The sequence below is a fragment of the Diadema setosum genome, chromosome 1 (assembly GCF_964275005.1).
Source record: "Diadema setosum chromosome 1, eeDiaSeto1, whole genome shotgun sequence".
In the NCBI taxonomy this organism is placed as follows: Eukaryota; Metazoa; Echinodermata; class Echinoidea; order Diadematoida; family Diadematidae; genus Diadema; species Diadema setosum.
This window is the reverse complement of record NC_092685.1, coordinates 51,383,664-51,398,892: the sequence shown is the minus strand read 5'-3', so window position 1 is coordinate 51,398,892 and position 15,229 is coordinate 51,383,664. Positions and strand designations below refer to the sequence as shown.

At 38.3% G+C, this 15,229-nt stretch overlaps 1 protein-coding gene across 1 annotated transcript; it reads right to left on the bottom strand.

The window, feature by feature from the left end:
- Positions 1-8,252: 8,252 nt before the first annotated feature.
- On the bottom strand, positions 8,253-9,755 carry LOC140231997 (uncharacterized). The gene has a single exon (XM_072312152.1). The coding sequence runs from the start codon at positions 9,753-9,755 to the stop codon at positions 8,253-8,255; it is 1,503 nt and encodes a 500-aa protein (XP_072168253.1).
- Between the last annotated feature and the right edge of the window lie 5,474 nt (positions 9,756-15,229).

Genomic DNA, 15,229 nt, shown 5'->3' with positions numbered 1-15,229 from the left:
TCAGGGAACAGTATGGAATATCCTCAAGTGTCAAAAAGTATTCATAGCATTGTGATGTCTGGGTGATATATAAATATAATTGGCTACACTAAGACATTTAGATCGCTGTTCCATAATGTTTATCACCGGCACTCGCCACCCCTATTATTGTACTTTTCAAGCATCCATTCATTGTAATTTAGTCTAGCATAAAGTAGGTGCAACCGAATTCAATTATTGGAGATGCAAATCATAATTACGTCTACTCTGGTAGCATACAATTTGTCACACTGTTATGTTAGGCTCGTAAATAACCTCATCAGTACAGACCCCCTCGGTAGTTCGTCGAGACTATAAAGGTTCGCTTGAGGCCATGTGTAATTGTACACGAAGGTGATTTACCGTCTAGACGCGAGACTACGTACACCATCGTATGAATGACCTGTAGGCTGTAGTCGGTGTATTTCACCAAGTTTGTAATTTTCATCTCGCAGGGATAGTCATGTTTTCATCTAAACAAATTGTAGCCATCAAGAACAATCAATCAAATAAACAAGCAAGCAAACAAACAAATAAACAAACATTATCAATAAACGGAATTTTTTATCACCCATGATATTTTAGTTTAATCGTTGACCTCTGCCTCAGGGGAATGCTGATTGGCCACGATACGCATTGTCCTCTCTCTCAAATTAAAAAAAAAAATAAATAAATGAATAAAAAATCTTCAAAGAGCATGGAGACAGATGATCTGATTTTCTGTGGGTGTGTAGCCTACTAAAAAAAAAATAATAACACACATGCAATCATTGCATTAATTAGATATCGTGCTTTCAATAAGAAAAATGTAGATATACACCTAGGAAGTCTAAAACAGCAGCGCAATGTAACGGGACATGATGTACACTACAAGACTTAAATTGGCAGCTGATGTCCTGTTACTATAGTGATAGTCGGAAGAAAAATCACACCAATGAGCAGGCAATCGAACCAGCAGTACAATATCGTCTTCAATCTAGTCTACTTGCTTCAACTACTAGTACCTTCCTCTTTACGCATATACCGTCTTTTAAACTCAGCTAAAAAATTACAACAACAACTTTGTTGGCAATGATTATGGCAGCTAAAAAAAAAAAAAAGGTATGAGATCTGGTTTGTTTTCGGAGCAGTCTCTTGCTAAAAGCTGAAATTATAAGTACATTGAAAGTATTTCATTTTCATCATAGTTTCACTTACTACAGTGCCTCGCTATTTTCTCCGGATTATGTTGTTGTTGTTCCTTTGAAGGCCTCACCGATCGACACATACGACACACTTAACATACTAAATATCTCTTTGCCATTTTCATTTCCATTATGCACGTCAAGAAAATGTAGATATTCACAGAAAGCAGTAGCAAGCTGATATCATTACAGTACAATTATTATTTCTTACATTATGATACATTAATAGCATCTTGGAAATAACAACGTTGACTTGGGGAGAAATAATCATGTTCTTATAATGTATACAAAAGCAAAGAGATTCTGAAAAAAAAAAGAAAATAGAAACGGTTACAGACGTTTTTTCCATTTTTCGTTGTTGTTGTTGTTTGTTTTTTTTTTGTTTTTTTTATAGAAAAGCTCCATTTATTTGATAAATACTGTTTTTGCCCCATGCCGTTTTTTGTCTTGCCTTCTCATTTGTCGAGACTAATGTCAATCTTTTTTTTTTTCTCGTTTTTTTCTCTCTCTGCTCAGAACTTTAACCTATCTACCGAAGCCTGGGTGTCAACAGACTCTCAATTCAGTTTTTTTTTTTTTATTCAATGAAGCTTATTCAATCTTTATTATGCATACATTTATTACGGCAATAAGCAGCCTTAATTTCACAACACCATAAAGGCTCCCTGCGTTTGATTAGCTTTTAATTTGATGAATTCAGTGGAATCTGATCTTTTCTTAAAGTGAGGCAGTCTGAAGATAATTTGATGATGAAACCTCCCTCCTTTCATCCTTGCTGTCTGGTCCTCGTGAGAGAACGCGGTATCTTTTCTTTTTTCAAGCTACAGAGAGTGTTTGATGCATTGGCAACCATCTTTTCATGGAGTTCATCGGACGAGAACTGTATGCTGAGACATCCTCCCATGAAATTATCAAGCTATGGTGCGAGACGTCATGTCAGAATTTGATTGCAAACTTTGTTAATTTTGTGACTAAATAGCCTTAAAAGGTAAAGAGAACAAGAGAGGCCTACCGTGTATATTCTTCCCGAGTACGGTTCCCATACACGATTGGAAGCGCGCCCCATACAGACTCTGTCAATACAAGCGTGGTCGAGCATTGGCGGTGAATCTAACTTGTGACGCGGATCAAGTGTTCGCGCTCATGCGAGAGATTGAAAAATGAGGGGTGCATGGGCACTAAAGAACAAATAGTCACTTTGTTCTTAATCAACCTATCTCTTTGTACAATTAGCAAATACAGAGCAACATCGAGCAGTGACAAAAGAAACGAATTGGGGAAAAAAATGAGGTAGACGCGCTGTATTTCCCGTGCGAAAAAGCTAATTTCCTTCCAATCATGGTACTAAAGATAAAGCGTCGTATTTTGTGCCCTCAGAACTGTGATTGATTAAACACATTATTCGTTATATTACCGAAATGTGTAAAATTATTCACCGCCTCAACAGCAACAGACAAACATCAAAATGATAGAGAAATTGGTATTTGACACATCATTCCCAGAATTGTAAGTCTCGCAATATGCGTCAAATTTAGTCGAGTGCACAGAAGATAAAGAGTCACTATGGAGCTATATACAGTACATGTGTTATAGCTCCATGATTTGTTCCATAAAGAAGGGTGATTTAGCTACCCTAATATTGCTTCACATTTACTGTAAACGAAAGGTTTACAGTAAATTTACGATGATTGCAGATACGATGCAAACGGCAAACTAGCTCCCTGAAGTTCTGCTCGTTACCCTAGTACCAAGATATTCGTAAATTTACAATTAGTATGAATTATAAGTCTCTGAACTTTGCCAATTTGCAGTGATAAGACAGTGCAGTCTTACAATGAAATAACACCAATCTAACACACGCATTATGTCGTCATAAGCCAAATTAACATGATACGAAAAAATTCTTTCTACCTCATTTTTAGCGGAACACAATCGCAGCTATTAGCGTTTCACTCTCCCGGACCCGGGATACGAACTGCGCAGTCTGTTAGTTATGACATTGCTCGTCTCCCAGCCTCATCTCAAAAGTAAAATTCTACTTTCTTGATTTTCCACCTGCAAATCAGAGCCAAGCGTTGATTAGAAAGGTTATGAACCCCCCCCCCTTCATTGATCAAAATCTTTCTCTTAAATAACTTTTAATCATCTGCATAAACGTATGTTCTTTTTTATTTTTTGTGTTAAAGAGAGACAAATCAAATGTGATAATTTGATATGTCAGACCTCTTCGTATTGGACAGCGACTTCTGTTGGTTGGACACAAAGGGTTAAAGAAAAACAAGGAGCTCTTCTGCAGTTTTGAAGATTCCCTGACTTCAAGAAAGAATCAGAACCACTTGTTAAAGATTAAATGTAACTGAAGTTTAGAAAATGGTCTTGATGACCACTTCTTAATATTGCCGTCCAAAATATCAAAGGTATTGTTTACCATTGGGAGCAGTGATTAAAAATAAAGTTCGTCACATTTGATGCATAATGTGTAGATAAGTTGTATCAGAAAACATCCTACCATATAAAAGCTGCGCAATAAAGCCTAAAGTATAAGGAGATATATCGTTATTTTTCTCAATGAGCCATAACTGTAGACGATTTATTCTATAAACAATGTTTTTATAACTTTTGTTCACGTTTTGTATTTATTTGACAATTCTTAACATGGATTATACTGGTTAACACTTTTACATCGGTTGTTTCTATCTTTAACTCACATTTTAGAACTATTTTGAAGCACTAAAGCTGGATTCTTGTTCATCTGCAAAATGGTAAATAAGACCTTTAACAAAATCAATAAGACACAATTTTTCATTCTCTCTCTCTCTCACTCACACTCTCTTTTTCTCCTCTATACAATGTGTATATATATATATATATATATATATATATATATATATATATATATATATATATATATATATCATTAAAATTTTATATCCACGTGTGTCTCATAAACATTCTTTGTTATTTTAACACAAATTGTTCTTCTTTAGAAATTATCTTCACGCGTTGAAGAGTTTTAAAAAGCATGCATGTTCGAAATCGTGTTCGTTCTTTGATTAGTGTTTCTTTTACCTAATGTGTGTTTCAGCGTCTGCTAAAAATGACTGATTGATTGTTGCTCCCCGCAGGTATCTATAAACCTTAATAGTTCCAGTTCCGGGGAGGCTGAAGGATAACGGATTCCTAACAAAAACACCCCCTTCGAATCCCAAACAGTCTTTCTAATGGGGCTTACACACTAGTGTTCAATCAGACGTGGGTTATTATCGAGAAAAGATTAATGATATAGGACCGGACTTCGGCGTAAGAGAGGCAATTTTCGCCTCAATTCACTTGTAATAGAAACAGACATCTCACTTTCACTGTAGATTTGGATGCGTTGAAGAAATAGTCAAACAGCCCCTTTTCAATATTCACAGACACTATTGATAGTAGAGTCTAGTGTAAGAAGAATGGGGGGGGGGGTGGAGAGGGAACAATTTGCCCCACTACGGCGTTTCAATTAAGGTGTTGTACAAAGGGGACATGATTTAGGAGAAAGCGATTGTTTACTGCCTTTATTCTCATCAACAGTAAACATCAACACAGCGCCACATGAAGCCCCGAAGTTGAGCCGTGGCGATGCTTGGGGCTGGTCTATCCCCGCGTGCATGGATTAGTACGGCACAAGCAATTGTGAGCTCTGAGCTGCATGTGATCATGTAGACCAACAAGCACGAAGAAAAAGCCCGTTTTCTTGTTCGTCATTCTTCGAGCGTTTGCGGATAATTGACAAGTGTACTACGTACCCAAAGGGAAGATTTACCGGGGGAAGTTTTGGGTATTGTGGTTTTCCACAGTTTTAAGGGTTCTCCCTCTGTGGACGCGGTTGTTGCGATACCATCAGGCTTTTTAGCAAGGCAAAAATTCAAAAAGTCTGTCCGCATGGAGAACACTTATGAGGCCTGTCAAGCATCATCGTTGCCGAGGTCACTCTCACGATCACCATCAATCGCTCGACACCGTCATTAACCTGTTTCTGTCATCATTAATCGTTATCATCATCATATCATCACTGTGATCAACAATAATCAAGTCATCATCACCATCATCATCATCATCATACTTGGCATCACTCTTCAGGCTACCCTAGCGGAGATCTTCGTTCTGTTCCTTATCTTTGTCATTGATGTTGCTCATAATTGTCATAATTTCATTGATTGTTGATAGAATTATGTGCGAAACAGTGTAATATGCATCTCAAGACGTAATTTATCTACTTCACGCTATCATCAAGGATAAAATCATCATTATCATCACATCATGAGCACAATCATCATCGTCCATACCTAACACATTTCATCCTTCTCTAAATTCCCGATTAGATACTAATATTGAAATACACGATGAACATCATGATTCATTGTATGATACAATCAATTTAACGGTTTTTAATATTTCATTTAAAGTTCTTTTTACATGTATGGTTGATTGTCTTCAGGCAAAATCACTTCAATACAACAATTATCTTATCCACGGATGAACAGAAGGAATATTAGATTGAACATTTCTCATGGAGCGAGACTTTAACAGCAACAGCAATAAAATCTACCAGAGTGTAAGAAGATGCCGTAACCCACCACATAGAATTTGTATGAACAGAAAGTATTTTCAGCTAATTAGAACACGCAATTCTTTTTTTTTTAAGTCTTGTAGATGCCGAATTTAAAATCACGTGTTTCTTCCTACGTAACAGAAGCACTCACGTGATTTTACGTCTCACATACATACAGTAAAAAAGAAGCCAAAAGGATTTCAACACATGATCTCTTCTTTTTACATGTTAATTTCACAACAGTTATCCGCGAAGCTTGATAGAATCAAGGAATTATAGAAGAAGTCTTTTCAAACTATGCAGCTTACGGTCTCTCGGTCAGCAAAGGCCATTTACAATCGAAACAAAAATCAGAAATGATATTACACAAGATTTGTTTTGCAGATATCAGACTTACTGCATGCAAACCTTCCAGGGCCTCATGCATACATGCATGGCGTTAAGAATTTGTCTGCAAAAACATTCACCATATTGCACAGAATCATTCAAGAAGTAAAATTACTTGTAGCTATCACAACACCTGTAGTTAAAAACCATGTCGACAGAACTGCACACGGACAACGTCCACAATTTACAACGATATGTCGAGGAATAGCACTAATTCGCCCTCAGTCTTTAGAAATATTTGATTGTCATAGGGCTGTTAACTTTGTTTGCAAAGATTCCTTCGCAGGAATCTTGAGTTGATTTGAATAATAGATTGTCAGAGGTTGCATCAGTACAAAATATGATTGTCAAATGCCTAATCAGATATGAACAGATCTGAAAGAAACTTCACTTAAAATAAATATCTTTTGTAATTACAATGAACATGGAATTGCCGAATAGGTATAACCTTTTATACAACCCGATGATAATATGAGATAATCAAGTCAATTTCCCCTTAATAACCCATGGTGTGACGTCAGAAAATATTGGCACTAATGTGTATTCGCTGAGTACTTCATCAAGAAAAGTAAAGTATGAAACATTATGATTTCCAGAAAGTAACACAGGAATCAGCAAACACTCGGGCAAGGTTTCCCATGTGGAAAACAATGGAATGAGTTCACGTATTTTGATATCAATAAAGATATAACTTATTTGGCAGATATAACTCATGTGGAACATTTGATTATAATTATCGATATTTAATAACCAAGAAATCAATTTGTCGCATGAACAATTACTCCACAGCACTGAATTAAGAGGCTTTTTTTATTTCAATTGATATCAACTTTACAAGTGTCATCATTTAACACCAGCAGGGCAGTTGATTTCAGCAGGTAAGGTTAAACGGTATTAACTTAAGAACTCTGGAGGTTAAAAGACGACGAAAAACAGTTGTATATAACTCAACTTTGATATAATATTCAATAGAAAGTTCTCTGAGAGTAACACATGTTACAGCCTATTTACTCTATTAGGTATCATGCATCGCTTGTTGCGAACTCCATTTACAAATTTTGAGCAAACTCTTTAAATGATATTATACATTCATTTCAACAAAAACCCCAAAAGTGCGTGTAGTAGAAACTTGACAGATACTATCAAGTTGTGCTAACTAGTCCCGCCATAGACACGCACTCAGCACGATCTTTAAGAGTTCGTTTGAATCGAGAACAACAGAATGTGTTACAAACAACCATGAATCAGTATCGCAGTGTTGATATCAGCTTTGATTACTATTTTTCGGTCGTTTGTTATTGAACCCATTTTGCTTAAAGGGAGTTGCCTTCTAATTCAGGTTCGCATAATGGAATGATCGTATGCGAAACTACGCAAACAAAAACTTTTTTATGGGTAACCGGGAATAATAATAATACTAAATGACATGAACTTTTGAACTTTTGAGCCCTGTTTCTGGAATTAATACAATTTGCTTTGACTAAGGTAAAGTAGACGGGTAGAAAAACGCCCTGAATATTCTATCGCTCATCTCATATGAGCTTTCATGTACAAGTTTCACCATACTTATGATAGTTTGTGACACTGACATTATATGAACCCTGTCTATTTTGGCAAGGTGACACACAATGTTCAGATAGGACAGTAAAACGTAATCCTTGAAACCTACAAGTGTTTCCAGAGAGCATTTTAGACTGAGTGTAATCTAATCTCAAAGTCACTCTACGTAACAAACACCAAAATGTGCACATAAGTTCCTCCACTAGATTGTCAAGCACAGCAAAGTTGCCTGCAATTTACTTTTGAAAATGACACAAGTAGAGAGACACGTTAAAATCATCAGTTTTACGTATATGTATCGCGACATATTTCGGCATTTACCAATTATACCAAAGTATCAAGTTATACCCGGATTGCATTTATATAGACGAGTCCATGACCATCTAGAAAAGGTGAGCGTTGTGCAAACTGGAGCTTCAACGGTCTACCACACAAGTCTTTCCCAAGCATCATTGCCAAATGAGTTCAGTCTGTTTACATATTGCAAGCACAAATACGGTACAGATGCAGAGTTACTTGCCGTGAATAGGTGGTGTTTGTGGTACCGCCGACACGGGGAACATTCCGGGAGGGAAGACGGGTAGTCGATGAGGAAAGCCTGCTGAGTAGAGATCAGCATACGGTGAGCCGGAGGGGATGGATTGGGAGTAGGATAAATGAGGGTAGCAGCAACCAGCAGCGTTTGGCGAGTCGCTCGAGGAGCTTACCTGGAGTTGCGGCAGACCAGGGTACATGATGCCAGCAGCTGCTGCTGCGGCTGCCACTGCTACGGCTGAGTTGGGTGAAGCTAACCGTGCCGCCGTCGGAGGTAAGGTGTACGGAGATTCATGCTGACTTAGAAGCCTCTCCACAGAGAAGCCGTGACCGGGCACGGGCTTCGGTAGCGGGTGACTGCCCGTGAATAGAGCGGAAGAGTCACAATGAGCAGCTGCCGCCGCCGCGGCGGACAGCCGTTCCGCCGATAGGCGCTCGGCCGTGATGGCCGCAGCCGCTGCTGCCGCCCCAGCAGACCCCGGTACATCACATCTCAGAGTAGCATGGTTTGGATGAGGGTGATGGGGGTACGGTAGTAGAGGGCTGGAAGGCCAGTACATAGGGTAAGGCTTGTCCGTTCTGAATGGAAAAGGAAATCCACCATGCATGTATGGAACACCACGTTTCAGCTGAGCGAGACGATGATTACGGGATGCCGAGGTCGATCGCCGCCGGAGCTTGCCCGTGGTTCCCCCGATGAACACGTCATCACTGGAGGGATCCAGCATCCAATAGTTGCCTTTGCCGGGGTCATCGTAATGTCGCGGAACTTTCACAAAACACTTGTTGAGACTGAGATTGTGACGAATAGAGTTCTGCCAGCCCTGCTTATTTTCACGATAATAGGGAAAGTTTGTCATGATGTACTCGTAAATGCCATTCAGAGTTAGTCTTTTCTCCGGACTCGAGCGAATTGCCATCATGATAAGAGCGTTGTAGCTAAAAGGAGGTTTTTCCCCATACTTGTTTCTCGGCACGCTGTTTGCAGTCGAGTTTCCGTCTCCTTCTTTCTTCTCTCCATCATTCCCTTCCTCCTTCTCGTCCTTCTCACTCTCCTTGTCTGGTTTTTCTCCTTCCACATCGTCGTCGCTCATTTTCTGGTCGTCGTCAATCTTTGACTCGACGTCGACTTCCTGCTCCTCGTCGTCCTGTTCGGGCAGCTCGGTCTGGTGCTGGTTCTGATGGTGATGGAGATCGAGACGAGAGGGGAAAGAATCTGGCATGGCTTGTTTGCTGGCTGGCGGTGAATCCATCCTGACTGGATCGTGAATTTTGGTCAGGATGGGATGCTGAAGAGTGGGGTGCTGGTGATGGACCCCGATGGTTCCCGCCTCCTTCGGAGACAACATGCTCTCCACGGAGAACAACCCTTTACTCCTCTGGAGCGGAGGTGGAACGGGGGTGGAGTGAGGAGGGGGAAGGCTGGCGTTCATCTCCTTCTCCATGTATTCCAGCTTCACCATTTTCCGATGTATGTGCATCAAAATAGTCTCTCAGTTGTAGCTGGGAATCATGCGAGTCTGAAAGAACGAGGACTTGGCTAACCTCGAAGAAAGTGACAAAATTGACCCACGACCGGCGAATATATTAGATGTTGTGTCTGAGAGAGTGCGCGGAAGACGGACCGTCCGACTCCAGTCTGGTCTATACGAGTGGCAGCTCTAGAGATCACACGGGATACCTTGTCTCTTGCTTCATGGGAAGCGAGTCGGAATCGTATGAATGGCGAGTCGCACGAGTTTGTGTATATCTGTTGTACGAGTGTGCGTCGTGATGCGATACACCGTTGGCTTTGCGCGAAAGACACGCAGAAAGAAAGGGAGAGAGGGGAAGAGAAAGAGCAAGCGAGATAGACAGACAGGAAAAAAAAAAGGTCACTTGTCAATTCACGTCGCCGCAGTTGCAGCCGCAGGTGACGAATCACATCTCGCGTTAGAAAAGCAACGACCCGTAAGTTCCTAATCTTTTATCACATTTGACCAATCCTGATCGTGGTTAGTTTGGTAACACCTGTACATCGCGTCGCACTGTCTGGTGCGGGGAAGGTAAAAGTACGTACAAAAGTGCAGGCATTCAAATCAAAGGGAAATGATGACAATGATTTTGCCTTACCTTTTAAGCTGGGGTTTACATGCGCTGGAGGGACGCTTTGGTGTTGTTGGAGCTGGTATTGTTGTTGTTGCTGTTGTTATCATCATAAGTGTATACGGCGAGCTTGCTGTTTTTGTTGTTGCTGTTTTTTTATTTTTAGCGTTGATTCCTGGGCAAATTACAAGCATGATTCATTTGAAATTTTGGTTACTGACCTATGGGTATGGAGAAAGATGTTCGTACATAAAGTCAGTGACCACAGCGGGATCAGGTGAAAATATCACTGCAAGCAATTTTTTGAATGATTCAAAGGGGAATATGGGGCCACCCCACTTGTGGATGTATGTAGACCAGTTTAGGGTCTTTCATGTCATATTGTTGATATGCAGCGTACTTTGAAAACATAACGCAAACACCGCTCACACACAGATGCCCTCATTGGTGCACTTCGTGTATAATAGTCCTATGCATGTCTTCTCTATCGATGTCTTGAAGGAACTCATATATAATTATATATATATATATATATATATATATATATATATATATATATATAATACAAGAAGTTAAAGTCATTGGGATACAAAGAAAATAATGGAAGATCATATCATTTGTAAATTGATTTAAAACGTTGGAGTATATTAAGTCATAAACTGTGAAAAATAGAATGGTTATAAACGTGTTAACTGACACAAAAAGGACAGGACAATATTGCATGAAAAAAAAGATGAGGAAAAAAGTTCAGCAGGCGATTTTTAGATTAAAAAGATAAAAAATACTAGTTTGTCTTAACGTGTAGCACATTTTAAAGGATGTCTCGTCATATTTACAAAGTTGATAATGAGTGATGGTAGTAATGATAGCGATGATAATGGGTGACATTATGTAGCGCTTGATACATGCTTTACTGAGAACTTTAGAAGAGCAAACTAATTGCATAATGTGTATTTGATGCAACCTGAATAATCCTTAGATACAAACAAATACATATCATTGAATCATAGCGAAATTAAAAAAAAAAAAATAGTGGGCTTTAAACAGAACTGTATGGTACATTAAATCCCATTTCAGAGCAGAGCAATGGCAAAGAAATCTTGTTCACCAAAGTCTACTGTGATTCTTAAAACAAGGAGAAAAGGGCGAAACCATACCTCAAGTATACTCATCAGTTTTCATGAAATAAAGTACCAAAGACAAACCTGTTCCCTGCTCTGAGCTATTGCTCATACACGCCTTCAAGAAAGAAAAGGATATGAAGGTCTCATCAAGTGCCACTTTGGCACCTCATATTTTCCTCTCCAAACAAATGTTGCGTACTTCGGGAAGGAAGAGACGGGGAGAAGAGGGGGCTCTCGTTCGGGACTTGGCGGCGTGAGGTGCCTGAACTTCTCTTGGCAGAGTTCGAACCTAGGGGCCCAGTTTAAAACAACATGATAAAGTGTATCAATATCCCCCTTCTCTTCCGAAAAAGGGCAATGAACCCTGTCATTTCATCGACGGGGTGTGCTCTTTGTACGCTGTTAAGAGGGTATATTAAGGAGAGAAATACAGAGAGATAGATAGATGGATAGATAGATAGATAGGTAGATAGATAGATAGATAGGTAGACAGACAGATAGATAGATAGATAGATAGGTAGATAGATAGATAGGTAGATAGATAGATAGATAGAAAGGTAGATAGATAGATAGATAGATAGATAGGTAAGTAGATAGATAGATAGATAGATAGATAGGTAGATAGATAGATAGGTATGTAGGTAGATAGATAGATAGATAGGTAGATAGATAGATAGATAGATACATAGATAAGTAGATAAATAGGTAGATCGATAGATAGGTAGATAGAGAGATAGATAGGTGGATAGATAGATAGATAGATAGATAGGTAGATAGATATATAGATAGATAGATAGGTTGATAGATAGATGGGTAGATAGATAGATAGATAGATAGATAGATAGATAGATAGATAGGTAGATAGATAGAGAATGATAGAGACAGTGAGAGGGACGGCAATGGACGGGGTGCATATATTTAAACACAAAAGACAAAGACAGAGGTAGACAGGAATGTAGATAGACGGACAGACAAACAGATTGAAAGGCAGACAGACGAAAGGAGAGAGGGGTAAAGAGGTGGCGAATAATGTATAAGAGGAAGAAAAAGGAGAAAAAGGAGAAAAAAAGAGGTGATAATGGGACATTTTATGTTCAGGGGATACAGAAAACGAAGCTAGATGATCCTGCTAAAAGAGAAAAAATTTATGCAGACAAACAGACTGACAGACATACACACACACAGACACAAACACACACACACACACACACACACAGACTGGAAATCACTTAAAGGGATGGTACAGTATTGGTGGAGATGAGAATTGGTCTTTTAACTTTTTGCGAGATACCAAGAAAACACTTATGATATAGTACAGAACATACCATTTTAAGAGGAATTCAAAGTTTCTTTGATAAAAATCGGGTTTGGAATGACTGAAACATCCAAAAACAAAGTAAAACAAAGTGATCGTAATAAAATGTGGGTCCCACACTTTATTAGAATCGCTCTTTTTTGGATATCTCAGCCATTTCAAAACCAATTTTCATTAAATAAACGTTGAATTCCTTATAGAGTTACATGCTCTTTCATATTTCATAAGACGTTTCTCATTATCTCACCAAAAAATGTTAGAAACGTTAAATTAGGTCTCAACCAAAACTATACCCTCCCTTTAAACTAATTGTTTTGCAATGCTTGTTTTGAAGAAGAGTTGAAAAGTGCCCTTGAAATAATTTCAACTGATTGCCTCAGAAATCACGTATATATTTGTATGCATAAAGAATGCGTGCACACACACACGTATGTGTGTATCATTGCTATCATTATTTGACTGTCATTTATCTTCAAAGAAAAACCAAAACAAAAAACAAAACTACCGATGTCCTACAAAATTTACATAGTATGGGCATGATTCTTATTCTATATCTGTGTTAAGTGGAAAACCAAGCTCACCGCCATACTCTCATCTATCACAAGTCAAAACATTCACTTACACAAGATCGTTGAGTATTAAATCATATAGCCGCTAAAAACTGACATATTCAATTCAATTCAATCTTTATTTCTGATTCAATATGTATGTAAAAATAATATAACTGTATAATATAAATATAATAGTTAACATGTAAATTTGAGCAATTAGATACCTATGTATAAATATAAAACAAGAAACAAGGCGAGATTATGAAAGACAAAAAAATAACAACATGGGAAAACAGATAAGCTAGCATAGGTACATGAAGAACATAAGCTTTATATCATCATTATTCTGTAATTATGTGTAGTTGATTGAAAATATTACGGGATAATGTTTCATATATTAAAATCAGTTTTGTCTATATTTACCCGGGCGTCGTACATCAAACATGTCTAATAGCATAGTTAAGTACTGACAGACGTTTGGAAATCTTAAATGAAAGTGAAAAAGATTCCATGCATAATCCGATGATATTATGGCTATTTCTCACAAACATATTTCGGTCGATTCTTCTGTTGCTGAAGGTAAATCTTAAATGAGACATGGTAAGACTGGTTAAACTGAAGTAACAGGAGTGCTATACTTTGTAGATGTTTACAGCAAGTCTTGTCATATTACATGCACTTGATTGACGACTAAAGTAACACTAGAGACTAAAGACGTATAGGAAAACTGTGGCGTCTGTCCACTTAGGGTTTAATCATTACAAAAACAAGATTGTTATGAACCTAACGGTGGTGGTTTAATAAGCGACACCATAAAAACAACACAAGTCTTCCCCAATCATTATATACCAGCCTTGATTTACAGCAACAAAATTAAATCGCCTTTGTTCGATACTTCAGAAAATATTGACAAACAAATTAAAGCTAAATTACGACAAATTGGCCTCCAACGCAAAACAATAGGGAGCTACCTTTGCAGGCGGTTGGTATCCGAGAGTGCTCGAATGTTCCTTATCATAGCATAATTACGGCTACTCTTGGTTTATTCATATGATCCGTATTGATGAACGGAGGTTTGATGCCTTGGGGTTCGTTGAACCCTTAAAAAAATAACCATACTAAGTTGGGACTCACAAACTCAGGCCAGTCTACAGCCCAAGGGAAAGTGTGGTAATCAACACTGCCATCATCTTCCATAATAATTAACTTACTGTTTTGTCATTGCTTTTCATTACACTAATTTTAGAGCAGTTTAATCAATTCTATGTACTTCACTACAACTCTTATCCACCATCATTTAAAAATACAATAACAAATCGAAACAAAAATACATTCATAATTCATGTCATCATTGTTATTATCTTTCCAAATGTTGTAGTTATGTTTCACGCAATCAGTTACTAGCACTTTCATTAGGTTTATTCCTACAAATCCTACTATATTTCAAGATTGTTACTGCCATTTTATTTCTTCATTCTGAGTTGAAGATGGAGAGTGATGAAAACTTCACACAAAGAGCAATTTACTCAATTTTTTTTTAGTTAAAGTAAAAGTAAATATCGCGGATCCTTATCAACTGAGACATTTTGTAACAATCCTTCCAGGAAAGCGACTCTCGCTAAAATGCACCAATTCTTCACACGTTATAGTTGATGATTAAGTCAAGCAATACCACCGGTAAGTCTGCTGCATGATGTATGAATGGAATACCGATGTTTAGTCCTGCTAAGGTTAAACTGACATTACAGTATCCTCATTGTATCCTTTGCCCGGGGTTCGGGGAAAGACCACGCCCATGTTCTTCCAACCAGAAATGCCTCCAGAAAGCTCCGTTAAGTGGCTAAGTAGAGGTCATAGAAATCATTCCACGTGAGTCACTT

Excerpts from the sequence above, each read along its gene's own strand:
- LOC140231997 (XM_072312152.1), bottom strand. The coding sequence starts at position 9,755 with ATGCACATACATCGGAAAATGGTGAAGCTGGAATACATGGAGAAGGAG.